At 42.6% G+C, this 20,188-nt stretch overlaps 3 protein-coding genes across 8 annotated transcripts in view; 1 reads left to right on the top strand and 2 right to left on the bottom strand.

Annotated features, from left to right (window-relative positions):
• The window catches only part of ALG9 (ALG9 alpha-1,2-mannosyltransferase), an 88,423-nt gene extending 87,110 nt beyond the window's left edge, over positions 1-1,313 (bottom strand). The window contains exons 1-2 of one of the 5 annotated variants that reach the window (XM_081799493.1): positions 1,087-1,313; positions 111-249 (exon numbers count right to left, since the gene is read on the bottom strand). In XM_081799493.1, the coding sequence (XP_081655619.1) occupies positions 111-249; positions 1,087-1,217 (270 nt within the window). In that variant the 5' untranslated portion in view covers positions 1,218-1,313. Of the gene's footprint in view, positions 1-110; positions 250-362; positions 840-1,082 lie in introns of those variants that run through there. The other 4 variants (XM_081799492.1, XM_081799494.1, XM_081799495.1 and 1 more) reach the window with 4 other exon arrangements.
• A 3,488-nt stretch (positions 1,314-4,801) lies between these two features.
• FDXACB1 (ferredoxin-fold anticodon binding domain containing 1) lies at positions 4,802-8,868 on the bottom strand. Its single transcript, XM_006733284.2, has 5 exons — positions 8,654-8,868; positions 8,279-8,435; positions 7,178-7,381; positions 6,618-6,776; positions 4,802-6,247 (listed from the first exon to the last, which is right to left on the bottom strand). Exons 1-5 carry the CDS (start codon positions 8,823-8,825, stop codon positions 5,068-5,070), a joined length of 1,872 nt encoding a protein of 623 aa, XP_006733347.2. The 5' UTR covers positions 8,826-8,868; the 3' UTR covers positions 4,802-5,067.
• A 53-nt stretch (positions 8,869-8,921) lies between these two features.
• Positions 8,922-13,270, top strand: CFAP68 (cilia and flagella associated protein 68). Of its 2 annotated transcripts, XM_081799485.1 has the most exons (4): positions 8,922-9,287; positions 11,704-11,934; positions 12,435-12,501; positions 12,972-13,270. In XM_081799485.1, exons 1-4 carry the CDS (start codon positions 9,246-9,248, stop codon positions 13,145-13,147), a joined length of 516 nt encoding a protein of 171 aa, XP_081655611.1. In that variant the 5' UTR covers positions 8,922-9,245; the 3' UTR covers positions 13,148-13,270. The 2 variants fall into 2 exon arrangements, with proteins under 2 accessions (XP_081655611.1, XP_081655612.1); XM_081799486.1 differs by lacking the exon at positions 12,435-12,501.
• The last annotated feature ends 6,918 nt before the right edge of the window (positions 13,271-20,188 follow it).

The following is a 20,188-nucleotide window of genomic DNA, read 5'->3' as shown; positions in this document are numbered from 1 at the left end:
GCTTTACTACCAGTCACACTTGTATATTATTTGTATATTGATTGGCAACAAGGTCCCAAGCAATGAAATCAAGAATAACAACAAAAAAGAAAACTAAAGAAATCACCTACTGGTTCCCAGTAGTTGAATGTTTCATCACAGTCAGAGATGTTGCTCAGGAGAGCAGCACATAACCTTGCGGAGAGCAGACACTTGAAAGCAGTAGATCCTTCAGGTGCCCAGACTTGTCCTGCTTTGTTCCCAGATAACCTGCTCAGAAGCAAAGGGAGGATGTGTCAGGAAGACCTACTAACTAGAAAGGCTGAAACTAGACAGAAACGACAAGAATGGCAAGGACATCAAAGCACACTTAAGTAATTCACCTAAGAAGTTGGTTGTTCTAAGTAGAATACAGAAGGGACGAAGACCTTAACTGATCTTACTCTTTCCACTTCCTGCTTTTAATGCGTAAGCTCATTCATACACTTTAATTCATTGCCTCGATGTCACTCCTTGAAGGCCACAAAGCTCTCGTTCTCCTTTTCTTTCTTCTCTTAACAAGGTCATTATTATGCATCTTTATTCATTTCCCCACTTGTTCAAATGCACAGAGGCCTAATTTGTGCAAAGCACGTAACCTCCTCCAGTTCCATATGTTGACCGCTCCTTCAATGCGGTCCTAACCCGCAGTGCCCCGGGCTTGGGGAGACAGACGGCTGCAGGTGCCGGAGGTTGTGGGGCCCACACTGAAGAGTAAGGGGTTAGGACTTTGCGGGCAATGAAGGAAACAGAGAGACAGCCGAAAAAGGTCTGCTCTTTGCCCTTGCCACTGAGGCTCGGCCAACTCAAACACCATGACGCCAGCCCGCTCTGGGCCTGGGCCAGCAGCCTCGGAGCCTCCCTCCAGGCTTTCTTCCCGAGAAACACGGGACCCAGGATGGGGGGCCCAGGGTGGGGCGAAGGCCGGACGTGACCCGTCCAGGAAGGGCAGAAGAACCCGGGGGAAAAGGCGGCCTGGCTGGACCCGCGCCGCCCCGAGAGACCCTCCGGCGCTACCCCGCGCCGCGCCGCCCGGCCGCCACGCCCCCGCCGCGCCCGCACACCTACTCGGTCCGGGGCTCCGCGCCGCTCGCCTCACGGCTGCACAGCAGCTCCCGCAGCTTGTCCGCGGCCGAGACTGTGTCCCCGCCGCTGCCCCCGCTCCCCTTCAGGCGCTGACGAGCCCCTCGGCTCGCCATGGCACGCGTGGAAAAAAGGTACAATTCGGCACCCTACGAAGGCGGCAAGCGCGGAGACATAGCTTTGGCTGGCAACGGTGTCCGCCGAGGGACAAAAGACCTTGACATGCGCAGACAAGACTAAATTATAAAGTTATTGGGCCAATTGGGGCAAATCCCGAAGTAGAAAAGAAATGAGACCTGAGACTTGACTTTCGCCACCATAGCTATCCCTTCCACATATTTGTAACTCTGGGCATTCCGCCCTCCGTCCCACTCTCTCTCCCTCCACTCTTCAGCACAAATGGAAAGTGGCTAAACAACTCTACGGAGTGGGCAGAGGTATTTATCCAGTTAAAGATGACAGCACAGCTGCAGATGAAAGGGAGGTCATTAAAAGGTCACTGGCACCTGGCCCTCTCTGTCTTTGGGGGAGCGTGATAGAGACCACCTGTGGCTAATTAACTGCTTCAGAGAGACAAAGCTGTAATGGCAGAATATAGAATAAGGAAAATGAAAGCCTCAAGAAATTCTGTGCAACAAATCAACCAGACCCCTGGCACTGCCATTCTACTACAGCAATTTGGTAAGCAATTTACATACTTTATCCTTTTTAAATGTAATACAACCACCTTGTTCTTATCAATAAGTAAACTGAGGCCCAAGGTTGCATAGCTAGGAAATGGTGGAGCCCTATTCCAACTCAGGTCTGTCTTATTACAAAGCCCATGCTTTTCCCAGAAGATTAGGAGGAAGATCCTGATGTCATACCTCTGATATGATCCTGATAGCACACCTCTGACTCTCAGGGGTTATTCATCTGTTCCTGATACCCTGCCCACTCCCCCAATCACAGCGTTCTATCCCATCCTGTGGAGCTCTGTAGCAGTAGCTGAAACGTTTGTACAGGGAGTGCTGAAATGGGCCTTGCAAGAAATGTTAAAGGGACTTCTGTAAGGGGGGGGGCGCAATAAGTAGAAGACAATTACAGAAAGAAAAAATTTCATGAGTAAAAGCAAACATAAAGGTAATAATCACTTATAAAGGTAGGATGAAGGTTAAAAGACAAAAGTAGTAAAATCAATTATACCTAAAAAAATTAAAGGGACTCACAAAATAAAAAGATGTAAAATAGGACAACATATACATAAAACGTGGAGAGGGGAGTGAAAATGAAGTTCTTTTAGGTGTTCAAACTTAAATGACCATCAACTTAATATACACTGCTATATACTTAGAATGTTATATAGAGGGAGTGCTGGACTTGACAGGGTCCCAGATTATTATTTCATACTAAAAATTCATAAATATTGAAAATGGAGATTGATCATATTGCTCAATTCCTATAGGCAATCATTAGGTACCAAGTTCAGACATCCCAGCCTAGCCCTATCTCCTATAGACATCCCTTTTTCATTCCCCTTCTCATTTCACTCTAATGCAGGCCCCTTCCTGCCTCTACCTAGGAGTACTACAATAGCATCCTTACAGAAGTCCTTCATCTCAAATTCATCCTATGCAACACTGTCTAATTAATTTTCAAAAGCACTACTCTGTATTGCCTCCTTAATCAAAAATCACCAGTTCTCCCATTGCCTGCCAAATGAAGTACAAATCCCATATTCCAGCATTGTCTTTAATCAGCTAAATCCAGCTCTAACCTACTTTTCTAATCTTATCTCCCACTACTTTCCTCTACACATTTACATTCCAACTAACTAGCCTGGAAAGTGCCTCAACTGCTCCCTTATCTATACCTCCGCCCAGAATGGATGTCCTCCTTGCCTGACAATCCTCCCATCACATCACTGCCCTTATTTTAAGATCCAGCTCAAATGCTACCTTGTCCCTGTACTAGGCACTATTAGGGTAGAAGAAAGCTATATATCAGGGATGCCTGGGTGGCTCAGTGGGTTAGGCGTCTGACTCTTGGTTTTGGCTCGGGTTATGATCTCAGGGTCATGAGATCAAGCCCCACATTGGGCTCAGCATTGGGCGTGGAGCCTGCTTGAGATTCTCTCTCTCCCTCTGCCTCTGCAACAACCCCACCCCTACCCGGTGTGTGTGCGTGTGTGTGTGTGTGGTGTGTGTGTACTCTCTAATAAAAACAAAGAAAGCTATAAATCACATTACCTGCCCTCAATTAGCTTATAGTCTGTGTAGAAAGACAAGCAATAAATGTGTTCATAAGAAATGTGTGTGTACTCTCTAATAAAAACAAAGAAAGCGATAATCACATTACCTGCCTTCAATTAGTTTATAATCTGTGTAGAAAGACAAGCAATAAATGTGTCCATAAGAAATCCCTTGATTCTGGGGCGCCTGGGTGGCTCAGTCGTTAAGCGTCTGCCTTCGGCTCAGGTCACGATCCCAGAGTCCTGGGATCGAGCCCCGCATCGGGCTCCCTGCTCCACGGGAAGCCTGCTTCTCCCTCTCCCACTCCCCCTGCTTGTGTTCCCTCTCTCGCTAGCTCTCTGTCAAATAAATAAATAAAATCTTTAAAAAAAAAAAAATCCCTTGATTCCTTACCCCACTCCCCAGAATGTTATGCTAGTTTTCCCATCCCCGTTAATGATACTTCTGTTCTTCCAAGTCGAAAACCACGCAGTCAGTCCTGCTTGATTCCTGTTTCTTTAGCCCTGCACCCTTCACCCATACACATATAGTTCATCAGCAAATCCTTTTAAATATTACCCAGCCCAACAACATCTTACCACCCTGGTCCAGGTCACCATTATCTCTCATTGGCATTACCGTAATTACCTCCTAGTTTGTATCTTGGCTTCCATTCTTGCCTTTCTACATGCTTTTCTCCAAATACACGAACAAATAAGGCAGTTACTTCCTTCCCAGAGATTACAATATAATTCCAATCTGCGGAGCCTAACTATTAATTAATGGGAACATACATTAATTAACATTAGAGGACTCCATTCTGTAGAGTCCTGGGCTGAGCTAGTCTCCCAGTGTCTCTGAGAGGTGCTTACAACAGAAGGCTCCAAAATCTAGGAGGGCAAAGTTTAGAGTTAATCACAGCAGAGAGGTTACTAGTGAAGAAGACTAGGGAAGGAGAAGTAACAATGGGAGAAGGAACATGGGCTTTTGAGTCAGAAAAACCCAAGTGTGAACTCTAAATCTGACATTAATTAGTTCCATAACTTCAACAGTAGTCAACCATGGAATAAATGTTATGATGATGATACCCGTACTAATTATGGAGCACTTTTAACTTACCCAAGCTAATAAATGTTGGTCTGACTCCAAAAACCACTCTCATAAATTGATTGAGATAATACATATTGGGATAAAGGAAGAGGAATTGGCAGTGTGGAAAAAATATAAATATGATGCTGAAGTTCTATTGCATCTTCACAAATAAAGCATCTAAAGTACAAGATACTGTTTTGTTAGTTTTCCTGCTCATGACTCAGGATCAAAATACGGTACAACTCCAAAGGTCACCAATCACATTACAGTCTATGAGTTTAAGTGACAGAGCCCCAAGTTTCTTTAGAGTCAACCAACATTGGCTAGAGTCACAAGGTAAAAGATTTTACAAAAAACACAATCCAGAAAGGACTACCAGTTACAAATTGGTCTTGTTCTTTTTTTTTTTTTAAGATTTTATTTGAGAGAGAAAGAGAGAGCACACACACAAGCGGGGGGGATGGGCAGAGGGAGAGAGAGAAGCAGACTCCCCTCTGAGCAGGGAGCCCAACGTGGGTCTCCATCCCAGGACCCTGAGATCATGACCTGAGCCGAAGGCAGATGCTTAACCGACTGAGCCATCCAGGCCCCCCAAATTGGTCTTTTTCATCTGCACCCGCACCCATACCCACAAGGATCACACTTGAGAGGTAAATTTACTAAACTACCGAGGTATTACATGTAGTCTTTGCTGAATCTCCTTCCTAAACTGGGACTGCATTGATGCCACTTGGTGCGGGGTGAGGGCCTTGTCACATGTCTGGTAAGTCAATCTGTAGCAGAGACTGACCTGTCGAGTCTTTGGATGCTGGAAACGACTAAGGAATTGTATGGATATGACAGTGTCCTGGGACACTGCTCGGGCCACCGTGTGAAACTCTAGTTCATCAAATTCTTTCTTCTCATCTAACCAAAAACTAATATCATGCACATAACACGGGGGATACAGGGAATAGCTTTTAAAGGGTTCTATTTTCCCAGGAACAAAATTCTTCAGGAAACGGTGATCAAAGGTCCACAACATCCTCCAGTCAGAGATACCCCAGACAAGCATGGCTAGTAGGTCCAAGTTCATAGACACAAACATAAAACACTGGTCCTTGTGTATGCTTGTAACAGACGTAGTGACAGACCCAATAATCAGATCCTTGGCACAATCTGAGCCAAAATTGTGAGACTTCACATTAATAATATAATCTTTCCCATTTGGTTGAAAGACAAATTCCACTGAACTGCTCAGCTTAGAGCCCTCCAGCAATGTCTGAATCAGAAGGCTATCGAGAGCGCCCTTCAGGTGATCCAGTAGTGACTGAAGATAACCATCCTTCAGATTTTTATTAAACCCAAGGATAAATAAAGTCTCATGAAATGCCGGCATGGTGAAAGGCAAGATGTGGCACTTCCGAAAGACAGGTCCACTGAGGACATGCAGGGAACCTGGGAGGAAGTCTGGTCCTTGGATGACAGCCTGAACATGAACTAGGAGAGAAGGTCTAAGACAGACCTTGGTTTGGACATAGATTTCTTCATGAGCTTCTTCCTTGCTGTCTCTTCCAGGATCCTTGAGAAGGCTAAATTCTGAAAATAACACTAGAAAGTCCTCCATGTCTTGTGTTGTCCCGCCAGTCAGGGACTCAGAATTTGAGTTATCTTCACAGAGGCTAATCCAAAAGGCAGCTGACAGACTGTCACAGTTCCAGGAAGTGAGATCACTGGTGCTTCCCTCTGGCAGAAAAGGGAAGGAACACTTCAGCCTCTTCAGAGGGAAAGCTTTGCCCAATTCAGCAATGAGTTTCTCATTAATGGTTCTGATAGGATGACATGAAGGTGTTTCTAGGAAACCTCTGTTTAAACACACATAAAAATAACTTTTTAACTTCAAATAATAATTATAATGGATCTAGAATTAAAAGCACAAATAGCTGTATAGAAAAGAATTATCCTTAAGATGATCCTAAAAGCAAATAAAAAAAATTATCTACCAGAAACAGATATCATGTGTTTCAGAACTCTGACAGCCACCATCCGTATGATATACCAGAAAATATGACAAATTTTAATTCTAAAAAGGCTTGTGTAAGGCCAGACTGACAAGTATTCATAGCACCAACATCATTAACAATTTATATAGCATCCATTCAATACACAGTTGCCATCAAGCCAATCAGGATAGAGCTAGAGAAAGAAGTAATTTCTGGTAAAACAGCAGGTTACCTGTTCAACTTTCCTACAAGTGCATCTGGTTCTGCAAAGGAAAACCACCGGTCACCCAGTTTGATCCTGAAGATTCTGGGTTGTGAACCTTCAAAGGGTAAGCTCCGGGTGAAGATATGGTTCAAAGCACCTTCTACATGAAAGGACTTATCTTGACTCCTGGCAAAATAGTCACCAAGTATGGAGTCTGTCATTTTTTTAATTAATTTATTTATTGCCATTATTTTTATCTTTTTTTAAGATTTTATTTATTTATTTGACAGAGAGAGACACGGCGAGAGAGGGAACACAAGCAGGGGGAGTGGGAGAGGGAGAAGCAGGCTTCCCGCTGAGCAAGGAGCCCGATGCGGGGCTCGATCCCAGCACCCTGGGACCATGACCTGAGCTGAAGGCTGACGCTTAACGACTGAGCCACCCAGGCGCCCCTATTGTCATTATTTTTAAAAGCAAGCATTTCTAGAGACCAAAGCAGGAAATTGGTAGGGGAAAGTTTGCCTAAGAGATTTTTTTCATTATTAGTATGAGAGATGAGAAAGGCTTAGATGTCTGTTATTACTCACCTATATCCAGTGCACTTGTACTCTGGGACAGCCTCACAGCTGAAGGGACGCACGTCACTTAAGATGAATCCGCCCAGAGCTGCCATGGCAACCACTTGCCAACTGTTGTGCCATTCTCTCGTGGGCTTATCAGCAGGAGTCCCACCTTGTCCTCTGCACAATGCCACATGCACTTCTCCTTCCTCTGCAAGAACATCTTTACAGCTAATAGGGAGGGGTGGACACCAGCAATTTATCAGAAACAAGTTGAAATTATCATAGAAAGCAAGCTGTATATACTTGGTTTGGCTGTGAAATAATTAAAATCCAATCGTATCTTTTTACAAAGGTCTATAGACTTCAAACATGCAAAGGAAGTAGCTGGAAGTAAGGATGTAAATTCAATGTTCAACTATTAACTGATACTAGTGCTTGACCAGGGTATTACGTGGCTTTGTATCTGCATTGTTCATCTAATGTCATAGAAAGGTCAATGTCTGCGAAGTTCCTATACGTGATTCACTGATTGGGCTGTTCTTCCCAGTTTATAAAATTGTTCTTTTCACTCCCTTTCTATTAAAATTCTGTATTTCAAATACTAACTTAAAATCCTGGCTGTGTGAAAACCTTCTTGACAACTATGACCCCTAGAGTCCTCCAAGAGTACCACACGTTTTGGTATAATAGTGTAAAGCACTGTTTTAAGTTCACATTAATTTGAGGTAGTTACCCTCAATATCCTCAGTTTATGGATGAAGAAGCAAAAGCAATTAAGGGTCAAGTAAGCTTACCCCAAATCATACAACTATTAAGTGGTGGGTGGGGATTTTGAATCCATGCTTTTAGCCATTAGACCATTATTTTGCCTTATCCAAAATAGGTGATCCTCCTTTTACACACCCAAGAGCATACATACTATTTGTACTTTTATTTAACATTTAGGGTTACATGTCTGCCTTTCCAACTAGATTGTGGGTTCCTCTGGAGCTTTATAGTCTCTCTAAACCTATCACATTTAACTTACACACGTATGCCTTATTTCTCAAACTAAAATGTGTGAGTGCAGTAACTACGTAATGTACATCTTAAATATTTTACTTGTGAGCGGTCTCATTTCCTCACCTCTGGAAAAACTTGGCAAGCAGTTCCCTGTTCTTAGCTACTCCAGCTTTTCGTCCACAGTGCGGAAAATTAAAATAAATTCGATCAAACTCCCTGTGGTGCAGTTCGAAGGCATCCGCCAGCCGGGTGCAGTCCACACCAAAACGTACCTCAGTACCTAGCACGAAATATAGACAGGAGGGTGTCTCCAGACCTGAATCCCTCCCTAACCTGGACAGTGCAAGACAACCCAGGTACAAGCCCACTGCCGGCTTTCAGGGAACCGGGCGCTCAAAAGCAAGCCACGTGTGCCCTACAGCCACACGTCCCCACCCTTTCCACTTCGGGCCGAGCCAGCAGCGGGGCGGGGCTTCGCGGAGGGGTTGGTCTCGCTACCTCGCTCGCGCAGGCGCTGCAGATTCTCCCCGGCCACCGGATCCCGGGCCAAGTCGGCCGGGCGCTGGAGGCAGGTGGCCGTTACTCGGGTGCTCGCATCCAGGGTCTCGCTCAGAGCAGCAGCGAAGGAGAAATTCCCCTCCCCAACCAACAGGAGGCGCCGAGGGGCCATGGCCTCAACCTCCTCCCCGCTCGCGTCCTCGAAGGCGCCAGTTTCTTACGTCACTTCCTCCGTGGGGGGGGTCTCTGCGGGCCTCCTCTTCGTCGCTGATTGATGATGCACCGACAGCGTCCAGTTGTCTTGAGAAAGTGGTGCCGCGACTTCAGGGGGAAAAATAGCCAATGAGTGCAAAAGCGAGACACCGACCACCCCGACCCCTCACTCCCTCACAGCCTCAGGAGTGTCAAAATAAATGCCTTTTAGCCCGACTTCGTCACACCTGCATGAGGTCACAAGCAGTTACTAGCGCACAGGGACAGAGCCCGGGAGACGCGAGTTCTGAGTGAAAGGACAGGGGCGGGGCCAAGGTCGAGAGGTTGGGCTGTGTTCTGCTTGTTGTTGTCACACAGGGTAGCCTTCCTCTCGTCCGAAATGGCTGCTGTCCATTGTCTCGGCTGCGCGGGATTTCTCCAGGTGCTTCTATCTCCTACCTTTTATTCATTCAAGAAATACTGAGTGTCTGTTATGTGCCAGGCCACTGTGAGGGCGGCTAAATACATGGATGAATAAGATGTGGCCTGTGATTTCACTGAGCTTATAGTCTGATGGAGACTGCACAGCAAAAGAGGCAATTCTGGTACAGTGGGATGCGGCGCTATGAGGAGTCACTCAGGGTGCTGTAGGGCACACAGAAGGATTTAGAACCTTACCAACTTCTGGGATGAAGTGGAAAGATTCCCTAAATGAAGTGAACCTGAATTCTGGGTGGCTCAGTCACTTAAGAGCCTGCCTTCGGCTCAGGTCATGATCCCAGGGTCCTGGGATGAGCTCCGCATCAGACTCCCTGCTCAGCGGGGCGTCTGCTTCTCCCTCTCCTTCTGCCTGCCCCTCTCCACCCCCCCACCACCCCCGCGCTTGTGCGCTCACTCGCTCTCTCTCTTTTTCTCAAATAAGTAAAATCTTTTTTAAAAAAAGAAAAAAGCTAAGGGGGGAGTACACCTGACCCAGGTAAAGAGAAGTGAAGAGGCAGGAGGAACAGTATTTGCAAAAGCATGATGGAGAAACAGAGTAGTTGAGTTTGGCTGAAATGTAGGTGGAGGGAGAGTGGGTAACAGAGGAGGAGGAAGAGTTAAGCAGGGGCCAGGTCATGTAGAACACCGTAAGCCATTTTAACAGCCTGAGTCTTATTCTAACAGTGGCCAGCTTTTAAATAGGAAGATGACACAATTAGATTTTCATTTTCACACCATTCTTCTTTACTATGGAGAAAGGATTGGAGAAGACCAAGGCTGATGGCAAGGAGATCAGAGAGTCAACTACAGCAATAATGGTGACAAAAGCTGGTAGTGATCTAAACTGGAACTTGGCAGTGGGGATGGAGAGTAGTGGTCTGATTCAAAAATCAGTAAGACCTAGAGTTTGGATGGATATAAGGGGTTGAAAGAGAAATCAGAGTCAAAGATGAGCCACAGGTTTTGGCCTTGGGCAACTGAGTGGATGGTGATGTCTGTCCCTACAGCCCCAAGGTCGGTGTCCTCTTGGTCTACAGTGTGAGTACTAGGCTTGTCAGACTTTGCAGGAATTACTCTTTAGTCATCATGCTATTTGGTTGTTTTTTTTTTTTAAAGATTTTATTTATTTATTTATTTGAGAGAGAGAGAGAAACAGCATGAGAGGGGATAGGGTCAGAGGGAGAAGCAGGCTCCCTGCTGAGCCGGGAGCCCGATGTGGGACTCGATCCCAGGACTCCGGGATCATGACCTGAGCCGAAGGCAGTCGCTTAACCAACTGAGCCACCCAGGTGCCCGTCATCATGCTATTTGTTGACATCAGTGCACACATCTCTCTTCACAAAGGCACATGGTATGAGAGCTACAGTATTGACTTTGTCCCTACCTGTGGAAAGGTGGCTCGGTGGGTGGTGACTCCCAAATCATGGCCTCCTGGCCGTGGTGATCTGGGTGACCTACATTCTTTCTTTCCTCGGAGAACGGGAAGGCCAAGTTTGGTGATACCTCTTCCTTTAAAGAAAATGGAACAGCTGAATAATATTTTTTGTCCCTTTCCTACAAATTCTTCAAACAACACAAGCCACTCAGCATCAAAATGCTCTTCTTCAGTGAAGGTATTGTCTTGCCCCCAAGCCAAGGGACCATGGTCATCTTTTGGCCCAAAATAAAAATGGCTAGGCTTTTGATTCCTTACAAAAAAACTGAAATTCAGACATTGGTCACCTGATACATGCAAAGCACCATTGACTGGGAGAGCAGGCAGAGGGAGAGGGTATGATAATAAGACACAGGGCCTCTCCTAAAGGGATGTACACAGTTCAATATAGGAGATTCAACATATACTTGAAGAATTCTAATGTATGGTAGAAAGCTAAAGATATGAAGATACCATTCTGTGTGAGACAAAGGAGAGAGAAGTTAACTTGGAAGACATCATGGAAGAAATGGCATTTGAGCTGAGACTAGAAGGAAGGAAACTATCATTTATTGAACCTTTGTTGTGTTATCTAGTTATCCAACTTTCACTTTTCCCTATTCTCTTTGGCTATAGTAATATCCTTAGTCCTTAAACTCTTACATCTCAAAATTTCCTGAACATTTAGCTAGTTTTCCATATAGTATTGGGGATACTGAAGGTTTTCCCGTCTTTGGGGGGGTGGCATTTAATGTACATAGCCATCTGCTACTTGTGATTGACTAGGTCAAAGGATTCATGGACCAGGAGAGAACGAAACAGAACCACAATTAAATTGGGAGGAAAGCCTAGATCCTTAGTAAGGTGTACTTATGTTATACTTGGCCAGGGGTGAGAAAGGGATGAATGCCTTTTCTGTTCCCTAGTTTATGCAACTAGCCTTTCTGTTCTCGCCTTTTCCCAGAGACAGCGCCTTGCCTATTTCCTAGCTAATCCACACTATGGCAGCCTCATTAATGCAGATGGCCATGCTGAAGTGTGGACAGATTGGAATGATATGTCCAAGTTTTTCCAGTATGGATGGAGATGTACCACTAATGAGAATGCCTATTCAAACCGTACCCTGATGGGAAACTGGAACCAGGAAAGATATGACCTAAGGAATATCGTGCAGCCCAAACCCTTGCCTTCCCAGGTAATCTAACTTTCTCTTCTCTTTCCTTCCGTTAGCAAAAGAAATACCAGTGGCCATTTTAGAAGTAGGAATCTGATAACTTCCATGCTGAGATCTCTCAGGCCTCTCTGTTCAGTGAGGTGGTTGGGAATGGACAGCAGTCTTTAGGTGGAGTGGCTGTCCTATTTTACTATCAAGTAGAATAGTAAAGTAGTAAAAGTATGGGTAGTACTCCTTTTCTCTTGCTTCTCTTTAGACTTTCTTCATCTACATAAATATATGTCTTCTGACTCAGGCTGCCTACCTAGACTTGTCATTTATCTGCATTTTGCCCTTAAGTGTCTCCTAAACAAACAAGTAAACAAAGGATATGAAAGTTAGTAGAATGTAGACTAACAACATATAGACCTCTAGTTATTCCAAAATATAACAGTCTGTTAAAATTCATTTCATTGTGTCCTTTATTTCTCAACATTAAGTGTAGACTCCTATATTTTCAACTGATTACTTTTTCATTCCAGTTTGGACACTACTTTGAAACAACATATGATATGAGCTATAACAACAAAATGCCACTTTCAACTCATAGTAGGTGGACTATTCTTTTCAATCTTTATATTCTCAGGACCTAACTCAGTGTCTGGAACATAGAAGGAGCTCAAATAAAAGTAAATTGAATGAGTGAATAAGTGCATGAATGAGTAAATGATTTTTCTCTCTTTTTTAAAGATTTTATTTATTTATTTGACAGAGAGAGAGAGCACAAGCACGAGCAGGGGGAGTGGCAGGCAGAGGGAGAGGGAGAAGCAGGCTCCCTGTGGAGCAGGGAGCACCATGCAGCACTTAATCCCAGGACCCTGGGATCATGACCTGAGCCGAAGGCAGACACTTAACCAATTGAGCCACCTAGGCGCCCCTGATTTTTCTCTTTTCTCAATTTTGACAGGCTTCACTAGACTCAAAAATTTTCCCTCAGAAATAAGAACAAGACCGGTTACTAAGGCTCGTTGTTGTTGACTGATTCCACTTGCCTTTCCTTCTCTTCTCTCTTCCCTCAGGGTTTAAGAGAGAGCCTCACTGGTTTCCAAGACATCAACCTGAGCTGGATCCTCCTCGATACAAATGCACAGAAAAGTCAACTTATATGACTAGCTACTCAGAGCCTCAAACTGGGCATCACTCTGCATGTATGTGGAATCGTCCTAACTGCCCATTTCGGGGTCCAGGATTCTAAGACAGAATAAGAAGCTTCATTTTTCCAGAGTAAAGTGTAGGAGGGAGCACATTCTAAGCACAACTAAGAATTTAGCTGACTATAACACAGTTCACTGTCTGAATAAAGAAAGCACAGAAAATATTCCCTACCCCCTTTTTTATTTGTTTTAATCAAGATTTAAATGTCAAATTTAAGTTAATTATATCTGCCCTTAGTTCCAAATTACGAGGTTGTAGTAGGAGGGGATTAAAAAGAATTATTTCAGGGGCGCCTGGGTGGCTCAGTTGGTTAAGCAGCTGCCTTCGGCTCGGGTCATGATCCTGGAGTCTCGGGATCGAGTCCTGCATCGGGCTCCCTGCTCAGCGAGGAGCCTGCTTCTCCCTCTGACCCTCCCCCCTCTCATGTACTCTCTCTCATTCTCGCTCTCTCAAATGAATAAATAAATCTTTAAAAAAAAAAAAAAGAATTATTTCAAATCAGCAGCTACTTTGCTCTCCCCCACCTTCCATCCGTGGCAGAACTCCAAAATCCAGCATGTTTGCCTAGGTGCTTCCTGCATGTGAGCCTGGCAATCACAGGCAGATATTGTAACTCTATTGTGACCTTAATGAACATGCCCTCTTAAGGACTAAAAAAAGAGAAAAATAAGTTTTTACAATTATTAGAGTGGATTTAAAACATACAGAATTAGAGTAGTATAATGAACTCTCATGTACCATTACCCACCTTCAACAATTTTTGATGGATCTTAACTATCCCTATATACTTTATCTATTTTTTTTAATTAATTTTGGAGCAGATCTCAGAAATGATATCCTTCTGTCTATAAAGATTTTAGTATATATCTTAAAAAGATAAGGACTGTCGATTTTTTATTCCCCCACAAAGACCATCAAGGAAACCTGTTCATCAAACAAAGCTGAGTGATTAAACCTGTAGCAAGGAGGCACATCAACTTGATACAGTCTTGGTGAGAATTCAAAAGGGGATGTTAGGGGCACCTGGGTGTCTCAGTGGGTTAAGCGTCTGCCTTCGGCTCAGGTCATGATCCCGGGGTCCTGGGATCGAGCCCCACGTCAGGCTCCCTGCTCAGCGGGGAGTCTACTTCTCCCTCTGCTCTTCCCCCTGCTCATGCTCGCTCTCACTCTCTCAAATGGATAAATAAAATCTTTTTTTAAAAAAAAAGGGGGGATGTTAGGGTATTTTTAGAGATTTGGGGTAAGGGCTCTTTTATTTTAAGATGAGTCTTTCAAAGTGGGGAACTGGTAGGGATTGAGACAGAATTGGGAATAGTTTGGGGTTAGTGAACACGGAGCCAACAGTCTAAATTTTAACATGTTTAAACTTATCAATATTTTCCTTTTTTATTTTCTCTCCCTCCTGTTTATTATGACAATATAATAGATGGGAGATGTCTCCCATGTATTTTCTCCCAAACTTTCACTATTTTATGTTACAGACACAGATATGGAATTTATGTTGTATATGATGTTAGGTAGTAACTGAGTTTCATTTTTTTTTTTCTATATGACTATCCAGTTTTCCTAGCATTAATTACTGAAAAGAATGTACTTTCTCCACTGCTCTTGAATACCATTTTTACTGTAAATCAACTGTCTGTGGATACTTAGGCCTTTTCCGGGCTCTCTGAAACATTCCATTGGCCTGTCATTACATATGCTGTCTTAGCCACAATGCCTTAATTACCTCACTATTATAATTATGATAATTTTGTAAATTTTAATATCTAATAAATGAAATACTTTTACATTGTTTTTCTTCAAGCAATTGGTAGAAACCACGTTGCATTGTTAGACCAACTTTAGAATTTGAGTAATTGGGACACCTGAGTGGCTCAGTCGGTTAAGCATCCAACTCTTGATTTGGGCTCAGGTCATGATCTCAGGGTCGTGAGATCGAGCCCCCCATCAGGCTCCTCTGCTTTAGATTCTCTCTCCCTCTGCCCCTCCCAATCATTTGCATGCTCTCTCTCTCTCTCTAAAATAAATAAATAAATCTTTTTTAAAAAAGAGCTTGAGGGCACCTGGGTGGCTTAGTTGGTTAAGCGACTGCCTTCGGCTCAGGTCATGATCCTGGAGTCCTAGGATCGCGTCCCACATTGGGCTCCCTGCTCGGCGGGGACCCTGCTTCTCCCTCTGACCCTCCCCCTTCTCATGCTCTCTCTCTCTCATTCTCTCTCTCTCTCAAATAAATAAATAAAATTTAAAAAAAAAGAATTTGAGTTGTCTCTTACTAATTCTAGTAATTAATATGTGCTCTTGAAATATGAATAATATTTTATAGGCACTTATTTTAAGTTTATATGTTATATATCCTATTCTATTTCCTCTGTGTCCAGGATATTTTAAAAATTGTAGTAAGATATATATAGCATAAACTTACCATTTTAATGATTTTTTTAAGATTTATTTCTTTGTTTATGTTTAAGATTTTATTTATTTGAGAGAGAGAGGAGAGGGGAGGAGCAGAGGGAGAGGAGGGACAAGCAGACTCCACACTGAGCATGAAGCCCGACATCGGGCTCGATCCCACAACTCTGACATCACGACCTGAGCCAAAATCAAGAGTCAGTCGCCCAACCTGGGGCTTGAGCTTACAGCCCTGAGATCAAGAGTCACACGCTCTTACTGACTGAGCCAGGCAGGATCCCCCCATTTTAACTATTTTTAAGTGTACAATTCAGTGGCATTAAGTATATTCACAGAGTTGTGCAACTATTAGCACTATTTCCAGGACTTTTTCATTATCCCAGACTGAAGTTCTGTACCAATTAAACACTGACTTCTCATTCCCCCCTTCTCCTAGCCGCTGGTAACCACTGTTCTACTTTCTGTCTCTATGAATTTGCCTATTCTAGGAAACTCATATAAGACGAATCATTTCATATTTGTTCTCGTGTGTCTGGTTTATTTTGTTTAGCATGTTTTCAAGGTTCATCCGTATTATAGGATACATTCCTTTTAAGACTGAATAATAGTACATTATGTGTTTACTACATTTTGCTACTCCGTTCATCTGTTAATGGATACTTGGGTTGTTTTCACCTTTTGTCTATTGTGAGTAGTCCTGTTATGAACATTGGTGTACAAGTATCTATTGGAGTCCCCACTTCCAATTTTTTGGGGAATATACCCAGAAGTGGAATTGCTTGATCATATGGTCATTCTGTGTTTAACAGTTTGGAAATGCTCAACTGGTTTCCACTGCATTTTTTTTTTTTTTTTTTTTTTTTACATTCCCACCAGCAATGCACAAGGATTCTAACTTTTCCACATCCTTACGGACACTTATTTTATTTTTAGTTTTTATAATAACCATCCTAGTGGGTATAGATTGGTATCTGTTGTGGTTTAGATTTACACTTCCCTAATGGCTAGTGATATTGAGCATCTTTTCATGTGCTTTTTAGCTATTTGTATATCTTTGGAGAAACATTTATTCAAGTCCTTTGCCCATTTTTGAAATGAGTTGTTCGCCTTTTTGTTGTAGGAGTTCTTTATATATTCTGGATATTAATTCCTAGGCAGATAAGAGGATTTGCAAATATTTTCTCCCATTCTGTGGTTTGTACTTTCACTCTTTTAACAGTGCCCTTTGATGCACAAAAGTTTTCAATTATGATGAAGTCCAGTTTATCCATTTTTTCTGTTGTTGCCTAAACTTTTGGTGTCATATCCAAGAAATCCTTGCCAAAGTCAATATTATGAATTTTTCCCATATGTTTTCTTCTAAGATTCTACAGTTTTTGCTCTTATAATTAAGTCTTTGATCCTTTTTGAATTAACTTTTTATATGGTGTAAGGTAAGGGTCCAGCTTCATTCTTTTGCATGTGGATACCCAATTTTCTCAGGATCATTTGTTGAAAAGACTGTACTTTGTCTCATTGAATGGACTTGGTATCTTTGTCAAACACCATTTAACCATATACATGATGGTTTATTTCTGACCTCTGTATTCTATTCCATTGGTCTGTATATCTGTTTTTATGCTGATACCCTACTGTTTTTTTATTACTATAATTTGTTAATAAGTTTTGAAATTAGGAAATATGAGTCTTCCAACTTTGTTCTTCTTTTTAAAGATGATTTTGGCTATTCAGGGTCCCTTGAGATTCCATATGAATTTTAGGGTGAATTTTTCTATTTCTGGAAAAACATTGAAATTTTTATAGGGATTGAAGTGAATCTGTAGATTGCTTTAGGTAGTATTAATATCTTGACAATATTAAGTCTTCTAGTCCATGAACATGATGTCTTTCTTTCCCTTTATTTGTGTCTTTAATTTCTTTCAGCCATGTTTTATTGTTTTCAGTGTATAAGTCTTTTGCCTCCTTAGTTAAGTTTATTCCACACTATTTTTTGATGCTTTTGTAAATAGATTTGTTTTCTTAATTTCCTTTTGGAATTATTCTTTATTAGCATATAGAAATGTAGCTGATTTTTGTGTGTTGGTTTTGAATCCTACAACTTTGGTGTATTTCTTTATTAGCTCTATAGAATTTTTTGTGAAATCTTTAGGGATCTCTACATGTAAGATCATGTCATCTGTAAACAAAGGTAATCTCATTTCTTCTTTTCCAATTTGGATGCTTTTCTTTTTCTTGCCTAATTGCCCTGGCTAGAACTGCCAATAATATATTAAATAGAAGTGGTAAAAATGAACATTCTTGTCTTGATCCTGATCTTTAAGGAAAAGCTTTCAGTCTTCACCTCCTATAATGATGTCAGCTGTGAGTTTTTCATATATGGTCTTATTTTGTTGAGGTAATTTCCTGCTATTTCTAGTTGAGTATTTTTATCATGAAAAGATACTGAGTTCTATCAAAAGTTTTTTTCTGCATCATTTGAGATTATCATTTTTTCCCCTTCATTCTGTTATTATGGTGTATTACATGATTTTTTTATGTTGAATCAACTTTGAATTCCAGGAATAAATCTCACTTGGTTGTAATGTATCCTCTTAATATGCTGCTGAATCAGTTTGCTAGTATACTGTTGATTTTTTCATCCATATTCATAAAGGGTATTGGTCTGTAGTTTTCCTTTCTTGTAATATCTTTATCTGGCTTTGGTATCAGGGCAATACTGGCCTCATAGAATGAATTAAGAAATTCATTTTCTTAAGGGGCACCTGGCTGGCTCAGTCAGAAGAGCATATGACTCTTGATCTTGGGACTGTGAGTTCAATCCCCACATTGGGTGATGACTCTTGATTTTGGCTCAGGTCGTGATCTCTGGGTTGTGAGATCGAGCCCCACATTGGGCTCTGTGCTCAATGTGGAGTCTGCTTGAGATTCTCTCTCCCTCTCCCCCTCCAGCTCATGCTGTCTCTCTCTCCCTCAAATAAATAAATAAATCTTTTAAAAAATAAAATAAAATTTAGTAAGACTTGTTTGTGGCCTAATGTATGGTTTTTCTTGTTCCATGTGCACTGAAAAAAAAAAAGTATTTTCCTTTGTTGTTAGGTGGAGCGTTCTGCCACCACTTTGTAATTTGCCTCTAACTCCCCACTGTCAAACAAAGCTGCAGAGAACATCCTCATATATGGCTCTTTATAGAGACTGAATTGCCGGGTGATGAGGTAATGGTATATTTCAATTGGCTGTTGTTCTCAAGAATGGTTGTGCTGCCCACACATCCACCAGCAATGCCTGAGGCTCCCATGTCACCATATCTCTGCCAGTACTTAGCATTAACCAACTTTCTATTTTTTGCCACGCTGATAGGTGTGTAAAGCAGTGGTTCTCAACTAGGAGCAATTTTGTCCTTCAGGAGACAATTGGCAATGTCTAGAGACATTTTTGATTGTTGCAACTGATATGTCTACTGCATCCAGTGTGTAAAGGCCAAGAGTGCCGCTAAACATCCTACAATGCACAGAAGAGCCCCCACATCAAGGAATTATCTGGCCCAAAATATCACTAATGCAACATCGAAAAAGCCTATTGTAAAATGATAGCTTGTTGTTACTTTGACTTGCATTTCACTGACTACCGATGATTTTCAGCCTTTCTTTGTATGCATGTTGGCTTTTTGGTTTCCACTTCTATAAATTTCATATGTACAGTCACTGTCCACAATTTTTTTTTATTGGAGCAGCCGTCCTTCTCCCGATTTTTTTTTTTTTTTTTTTATTCATGAGAGACAGAGCAGGAGAGAAAGGCAGAGGGAGAAGCAGGCTCCCAAGGAGCAGGGAGCCTGATGCGGGACTCGATCCCAGGACCCTGAGATCATGACCTGAGCCGAAGGCAGACGCTTAACCATCTGAGCCACCCAGGCGCCCTGTCCTTCTCCCGATTTGCAGGGTTCTTTGTATATTCCAGGTACTAATGCTATTAATCTCTTATAAATTTTAGAGATTACACATATATTCTTGTCCCTTTCTGTCGGCTTCTGTGGAGGACTAAAGAAGGCCACAAATTCCTTGACACCCCTCTTATCAAAAGGTGGAAGTCTATGCCCCTTCCTTTTAAATGTAGACAGACTCTGCAACTGCTTTGACCCCAAAAATATGGCAAAAGTAACTCTATACAGGTTCCTAGGCCCAGGCCTTAAGAAACTAGCAGATTTCACCTCCTGTCTTGTGGAATACTTCCTCCTGGAGCCCATAAGTCCAGCTACCTGATGGAAATACCTTATAGAAAGGCCCCTCTCCCTACAAAGAGAGGGAGAGGGGCCCAGCTGAGCCCAGCCTTCCAACCATCTTCGCCAAAACATCAAGAATGAGGGTTAAGGGGCCCCTGGGTGGCTCAGATGGTTCGCGTCTGCCTTTAGCTCAGCTCATGATCCCAGAGTCCTGGGATCGAGCCCTGCATCGGGCTCCCTGCTCAGCAGGGAGCCTGCTTCTCCTTCTCTTTCTCCTGCTCCCCCTGCTTGTGCTCTCTTGCTCTCTCTGTCAAATAAATAACTAAAATCTTAAAAAAAAAAAAAAAAAGAATGAGGGTTAAGTCATCTTGAAGCCTGAAAACCACCAACTGACCCCAGTCAATGTCATGAGAAGCTCAAGAATTGCCCGGCTGAGCCCTGTGCTATATAAAT

Source organism: Leptonychotes weddellii, chromosome 11, assembly GCF_054177405.1.
Source record: "Leptonychotes weddellii isolate Sample4059 chromosome 11, ASM5417740v2, whole genome shotgun sequence".
NCBI lineage: Eukaryota > Metazoa > Chordata > Mammalia > Carnivora > Phocidae > Leptonychotes > Leptonychotes weddellii.
Note: the sequence above shows the minus strand (reverse complement) of the source record. Positions and strands in the feature narration are given on the sequence as shown.

Excerpts from the sequence above, each read along its gene's own strand:
- FDXACB1 (XM_006733284.2), bottom strand. The coding sequence starts at position 8,825 with ATGGCCCCTCGGCGCCTCCTGTTGGTTGGGGAGGGGAATTTCTCCTTC. Across the intron at positions 7,382-8,278 it reads CTTGCCAAGTTTTTCCAGAG|CTGTAAAGATGTTCTTGCAG; the intron begins GTGAGGAAATGA and ends CCTCCCTATTAG. Across the intron at positions 6,248-6,617 it reads CTTGTAGGAAAGTTGAACAG|AGGTTTCCTAGAAACACCTT; the intron begins GTAACCTGCTGT and ends GTGTTTAAACAG.
- CFAP68 (XM_081799485.1), top strand. The coding sequence starts at position 9,246 with ATGGCTGCTGTCCATTGTCTCGGCTGCGCGGGATTTCTCCAG. Across the intron at positions 11,935-12,434 it reads CCAAACCCTTGCCTTCCCAG|TTTGGACACTACTTTGAAAC; the intron begins GTAATCTAACTT and ends TTTTCATTCCAG. Across the intron at positions 12,502-12,971 it reads AATGCCACTTTCAACTCATA|GGTTTAAGAGAGAGCCTCAC; the intron begins GTAGGTGGACTA and ends CTCTTCCCTCAG.